Source organism: Diaphorina citri, unplaced genomic scaffold, assembly GCF_000475195.1.
Source record: "Diaphorina citri unplaced genomic scaffold, Diaci psyllid genome assembly version 1.1 scaffold1419, whole genome shotgun sequence".
In the NCBI taxonomy this organism is placed as follows: domain Eukaryota; kingdom Metazoa; phylum Arthropoda; class Insecta; order Hemiptera; family Psyllidae; genus Diaphorina; species Diaphorina citri.
Window position 1 is genome coordinate 27323 of NW_007378845.1, and position 6758 is coordinate 34080.

A 6758-nucleotide genomic window follows, 5' to 3' on the forward strand; every position below is an offset into this window, starting at 1 on the left:
GGTTTTAATATATTTTTAACCTCGATTTTTATTATGAAAATCCTAAACTCCGAAAGTTTTTAATAGTTGCATGGCTCTCTCCCTCCCTCCCCTCTTTCTCCTTGCTCGTAACAATTTGAAAAGAAAAACGTTTTTAATATGGAACTATAATACCAACATGAGTTTAACCCCTCGTCGTGTTTTGTGATCACCACAATCCGGAAACGGACAAAAAGATCAAAGGGTTAAATGAATTAAAATTAACGAGTAAAATCCAAAACAGTCTTCAAGAAAGTCGGTCTGAAGTGTTCATTTCATTATTAGATTTTTTTCTTTTAGAATATTTAGATGATCATCCTCCGAAGGGAAAGCTTTTAAATTTCCGTACGAAGATACGAATGCTCAGAACACTCCGAGCAGACTCAGAGGCACAGATAAGGCTAGTTTCCAATACTCCCTATAGAAAGTTTCCTTCAATGAAATAATTCACTTTCTACAATTTGATCACTTTTTATAGGTAGAAGAATAGAAATAAGGTTATCTACCAATTTCAGCCAAATTCCATTTAGGGGTGATTTTGACTCCATTCCACCAAGGCAGAGCGGATGCTTCCAAGGGGTGATTCAGGGGTTTTTTTCACGGTTCTCCATGTATCCTTGGTTTGATTAGAGCGAAAAGTCTTTTGTTTGTTGAGGTAGGCCGGGGAGAACTTTGTTGGATTCAGGGGAGTTTTTCGCAGTATCATAGTTCACCTGCATAATAAGAGTCTCGCTCCTGTAACAACGGTTAGGAAATTGTAGGTTTCCCCTAGCGAAAACCTGCAACTTCTACGGACTTTCGTAACGAATTTCGTGTTTAGGGTGGGAATCGTGTTTAGACTGCGAGAGTAAAGGGACTTTTCAGTCTCATTCTGGCTGGCAGAATAACCAAGGTATATTCAATTCTGTTCCATTATTTCTGCCAGACGATGTTTTTTTCTTCTTCTTCTTCTTCTTCTTCTTCTTCTTCTTCTTCTTCTTTTTTTCTTTTTCTATTCAAATAAAGGGAAGAAGAAAGTTTTCCCACCGTCCAACTCTAAAGACCAACGGAAAGGGAAGGTGGGCTCTCTGTTTCCCAATGCGTCCTGAAATTCGAGCAGGACTATAAAGTTCGACATCAGGATTTTCAGGAAACCCTTCGTCCCTTCCTTCTCTTCCAAAAGAAGGGAATCCCTTTCCTTTTTCCTCAAAAGAGGAATCCCTTTTCACCCAAAAGAGGGAATCCCCTTTTCCCCAAGAGAAAGAATCTCTTTCCTCCCCAAAAGAAGGAACAAACTTGACGGATGTTTGCGTTTCGGGACTCCTCTTGTCTGGGCGTATTTCTGGACTTTGTTTAACTTTGCGCCTCGCCCGGGGCCATCATTATGAGTCTTTGCTAATCTCACCATCAGGGGCGTCCACAGGGGGGCTTTGTTGTTGGTGTTGGTGTTGTTGTCTGTTTTCTATAGGTATATCTTACCTATTTGTCTACTTATCTAGTTTATATCTCACACATCGTCTCATCTCATCTCTCTCTCTCTCCTCTCTCTCTCTTTCTCTCTCTCTCTCTCGCTCTCTCTATCTCTATCTCTATCTCTCTCTCCTCTCTCTCTATCTCTTTCTCTCTCTCTATCTCTCTCTCTCCTCTCTCTTTCTCTCTCCTCTCTCTCTCTCTATTTTTCCTTTATTTTTTCTCTCACTTTATTTCTTCATTCAATCTTTTTCTTTCCTTATTTTCTTGCGTATCTAAATGTTTTTTTTTTCTTCCTCTTTTTCATAGTCATCTTGATATGATTGCTTCCATTCTCTCTCTCCCTCTCTGGTCTCTCTCTCTCTCTCCATTCAATTTTTCACACTCTTCTTCTTTCTTCTATTCTAACAATTTCCTTCTGTTTGTCTCCTTTCTCTTCTCGTTCTTCAGGGTTACAAGTCGTGTGTGGAGCGCCAAGCTATAAATTTTTTAGCCTCTTCTAGATTACCGATGTTTTTCAAGTGTCTCATCTTTTGACCGAAAGTAACCTAAACCTAGAAATCATTAAGCCAACACAAAAAAAGTAAACTTGGAAAAAAAATCACTGGCCCGACTGTGGCACTCCTCTCCAAATTTTATCTCTTGAAATCAACAGTGACAAACAGTCAACAAAAAAACTCTCCATAAGGCTTTCACCTGACGCTATAGTTTCAGTGGTGAGACATTGAACTTTCGGAATCTCATCAGTAACCCTCAAAACAGAATGAGATCAACTAACGTGGCCCAAAACAGTCCATTTTGATGGGTAACAACAAAATTGGAAAGTTCTCAGACGATTTAATTTGAACTCAATGATAAGCAAGTCGTAAAGGAAGACCAACAAAAAAAAAGTGGCCCTAGATAGAAAGCTAATTTTGACGGTAAGTCAGCAACATTGGAAAGTAAGTCAGCAACAACCAGTCTATTCGATGCGGACTCTATGATCAGCAAGTCATATAAAGGACAAAAATACCAGAAAAGCCCTAATTCAACGGTACCTCAGGAAGATTGGAAAATTCTCAGTCGATTTGATGCGAACTCCATGATAAGCAAGTCGTAAAGGAAGACCACAAAAAAGTGACCCATAAAAAGGCCTCTTTCACGGGTACCAACAAAAGGCCACTTGGACGGGTATTGGAAAGTTCTCAGCGCGCACTCTAAGATCATGGCTGACTTTGCCCCGCTGCGCAAGGAACTCCAGAGCAGGATCGAAGAACGCAACGCTCTGCGCGCCGAATACAAACAACTCACCAAGAAGCTAGCCAAACGGGTGGCGCAGGCGGACACTCTCCAGGGCTGCTGCGCAAATGTCAAACAGGCCGTGCGGGAAATCGACTACAAACGGCAAAAGCAACGGGAGATAGTCGAGGCGTTGCAAAAACAGCTTGGGTAAGTTGGCCGAGTGGTTATCAGGCTTGCACTCCGAAGGTCCCAGGTTCAATTCCCGGCGGGGTCGAAGTTTTTTCGGCTCTGTGCTTGGATTTTGGGCTGCACTCAGTCTCGTGAGGACAATTGAGTAGCTACTTTAATCGAGTAGCGACCAGTGGCGGCATTACCAGAGTAAAAAGAAAAATTATAGGTATGTCAAAAATAGTAAAGGAGGCTCTTAGTAATGCTGTGATATCCACACAAATTGCTCCTCAGCTTCACCACAAATAGATCATGATGATTTTAGATTTTTGAGATTTTCACTTTGGAGTCTTTGATACAGGTAACACTCCTGTAAAAATATACTCAAGCCCGATTCTCCGTATAGTTCAGGTCACGACGCTATAGTCATGTACAGTCAAAACATTCTTATGACTGGATTACGCAAGGCCAGAAGGCATACCAGCTACTGGCCTCTTATAATAACCAGTGGCATGACTGCGAGTCACTTTACAGCGGTCCATTTTCGGACGCTTTTCAGCGCAGAAATCCACAGTTCCTTTTAACAGTAATCTACATTTTTACAGTACCTACATTTTTCACATGAGACTCTATAGACATGGGGTCGATTAGTACTCGTATTTCTCAACAAGTACTCAGAAGAATATTTTTACAGTACCTACATTTTTCACATGAGACTCTATAGACATGGGGTCGATTAGTACTCGTATTTCTCAACAAGTACTCAGAAGAAGGCCGTTGATATACATGGTCTGATTTGCAAATACTTCAATTATGGCGGTGGTGGGTAATTGAAAATGAAAATGATCTCTAATGATCACCTACTATACTATCAATGACCACCAAGTATTGCCATGCTTCCCAAGCAATTATGTATTGCTAAATTGTGTATAACTAGCTGGGTTCATGGATAAGATGCATAATTGTGTAATTGTCCGAGCGACGGGAGGTCTGAGCTTTAACTCGAATAAAAATACTTTTTACCCATATTTGTTTCACCCATAACTTTCGAACGGTTTGTCTGTCCGGTTTTGATGATGATACTCGGCAAAATTCAATTTATTCAATGTGTTCCCTTAAGGTGTTTCCATATACAGGGTGGTTCGTGATTTGCGAACCACGCTTATATCTCAGAAACGGCTGGGAATTAAGGAATGAAATAAACGGCATCATTGGCATGACTGGCGTCTAGTAACATTCCAGTTCACTGGCACCTTTGAATAGCAACAAGCTATAAATCTAATTGAAACTGACGCAACAACACTGGAATTTTACTCGATGCCAATGGTGTTTATATAAGATCCGTAGCTGGACTGCCTACTTTTTTGGGAACTGTAACTGCTAAGGTCTTATCGTCCCGAAATTGAAGAGAGAAGGAAGACAGGATAGAAGAAAGCCAGCCGTTCCGAGAACAAACATCATCCCATCAGGATGAAGTCCGCCACGGGCGGGAATCTGCGGCCTAGCGCTTACAAGGCAGACGCGCTACCAACCAAGCTAAGTAGGTAACTTGATGTAAACAGTGGTGCAATATTAAACTGTTGAGATAAAGGGACTACATGTCCTAATGCGACAGTCTAAATAAAGCACTAATATCTAAACAAATTTCCTGCAGCGAGCAAACTGGCGAACTGAAAAGCTTTGGCGATCTGAAAAGCTTGGAGCCAACCTGTGCCCATCTGGAAGAGGAGAACGAACGGCTGAAAGAAAAACTGGAAGACGCCCACAAGATCAACCAGGCACTCAACCAAGGTCTGATCAAGAACAAGGATGACCTGCTCACCAACTACCACGACGAAACGTGTAAAATCAAAGCCGAAATTCAAGGGCTTCGGGACGCGCAACATGCTCTCATTAAAGAGAATCTGAAGCTGAAAGAAAGCATTCGGAGACGGAGCATGGTTGAGGAAAGCAATATAAGGAACAGGAGAGTGAAAACAAATTATACACAAAAGAAGAGATCTAAAAGAAATTTTTGGTAATAAGAGGAAGAACTGAGTTGAAATTTGAGTAAAAACAATTCTGAAAGAAAGTACGAGTATAGAGCTATATCCACACATAATTGACGACCATCGATCGACATCCATCGACGGCCGTCGACTACGTGTGGACACAGCTTTAAAATGATGAATTAGGAAACAACAAACGAACAAGGAAGTCTGGACGAAATATCTATTATAAGGATGAGGAATTAGGGACTAAGCAAGATTTTACAAATGAAAGAATACTTGTTGTAACCTTTAAATCCTAATCTTTCTAAAGTCTCAATCTCAAGTGTGTAACCTTTAACATGTACTGGGTATACTTTGTTTTCTGAGGAAAATGTCAAAATCAGGCACAATAATGTTCAGAAACTAACCCGTAAAGGTCGTAAAGTTTTGGACATCTGCAATTCTGCACTATAAACATCTTTCTAAATCCTGAGGCAATGCACTCAAGAGTTGGTTGAATACTAATGCATAGGCTAAATGCTAAAAGCCAAATAAGTTCAGGGGGTCACTCCAACGGGTAAGGACTGAATATATCATCAATAATATTTACCTAGAGGATATTCTCGATGGTTTTAAAAATCATGAGTAGGGAAAGTAGGAAAAAACAAAAAAGAGGAATTGTGTTAATGTCAAGCATAAATGCTTGTCACAGTTGTCACAAATGTTGTGCCTCGTTTTTGTTACAAATGTCGTGCCTCGTTTAATACACTACGCTCAATTCTATGACAACTTGGACTTAAACCAGCAACCTCCACATTCAAAGTCGAACGTGCTAACCACTACACCACCAAGGTTGGGAGTACGGAAAGTACAAGATCAACTTACTATAACTAGAATAGAACAGGATAAATGGGATATTTAGGATTCCAACAGCCTAAATCAGGGGAAGTAACCCAAAAATAGAGTTCTTCCCCCCTAAACTTGTGGCACCTGTCGCCACAGGCGAGATATTCAAAGTCAAATAGACTGATTGGGCGGGCCTGAGCCGTCGTGGACAGAGGTGTGCCACATAGTCGTGGGTCGAGGGACGCCACGTATGGTATAGGACCGCGGGGTGCCTCACGAATACCAGCGATCGGTGGCCATGGGGCCATCTCGGAGGATTGGGACGGTTGTAAGGGGTGGTTGGAGACCGTCTGGGGCTTATGCCCTGAACATGGAGGACACGGGTCCTATGGTGGACGCGGGTCCTATGGTGGACGCGGGTCCTATGGGTACACCTGATCAGGTCTACCTGATACACTGAGAAAGGCTAGGGTGCCGGCAGCCCAATCGGGTGACTGGGTTCCGGCACCCTAATATTCAACTCTATATCGGGAAGCTCGACACTATAATATAGCTTATAGCATTCCAACAGCCTAAATCAGGGGAAGTAACCCAAAAATAGAGTTCTTCCCCCCTAAACTTGTGGCACCCTGTCACCATTTCTCTCTCTCTCTCTATTATGAAAAAATATATAAGAACATTCAATTCAAATTCAAAATTCAGTGCAATAACTATCACAAATCGACACAAATCGCAATGATCATTAAACTTGTTATCTCTTTGGCTACAAACCTCTTTGCAACAAAACTCTTTTCGCGATTCACTTAATTAACCCAGATCCTTGATTATGAACTTATTGATGAGCGATAAGTTGTAGGGCACTGGGTCTTATCTTTTTTATACCTGGCCGATTCAAGTATTCTAAAGTCGTCGATTAGGTTACAATTACAAAATCAGTCAGGGTAGTTTACAACCTAAGTTCGGTCCTGGTGCTGATTTTAACAATACATTGAAGCATTCAGAATCAAGTTAGGTAAGTATATAACTTTGTTATATAATATAGGCTCCTCCTTGCGAAAAAAAAAAAAAAAAAACCGCTGGTTCAGG

At 41.3% G+C, this 6758-nt stretch overlaps 1 protein-coding gene across 1 annotated transcript; it reads left to right on the forward strand.

Annotated features, from left to right (window-relative positions):
* The first annotated feature begins 2466 nt into the window (after positions 1-2466).
* LOC103515811 lies at positions 2467-4933 on the forward strand. Its single transcript, XM_008480752.3, has 2 exons — positions 2467-2895; positions 4511-4933. Exons 1-2 carry the CDS (start codon positions 2672-2674, stop codon positions 4875-4877), a joined length of 591 nt encoding a protein of 196 aa, XP_008478974.1. The 5' UTR covers positions 2467-2671; the 3' UTR covers positions 4878-4933.
* Positions 4934-6758: the final 1825 nt, after the last annotated feature.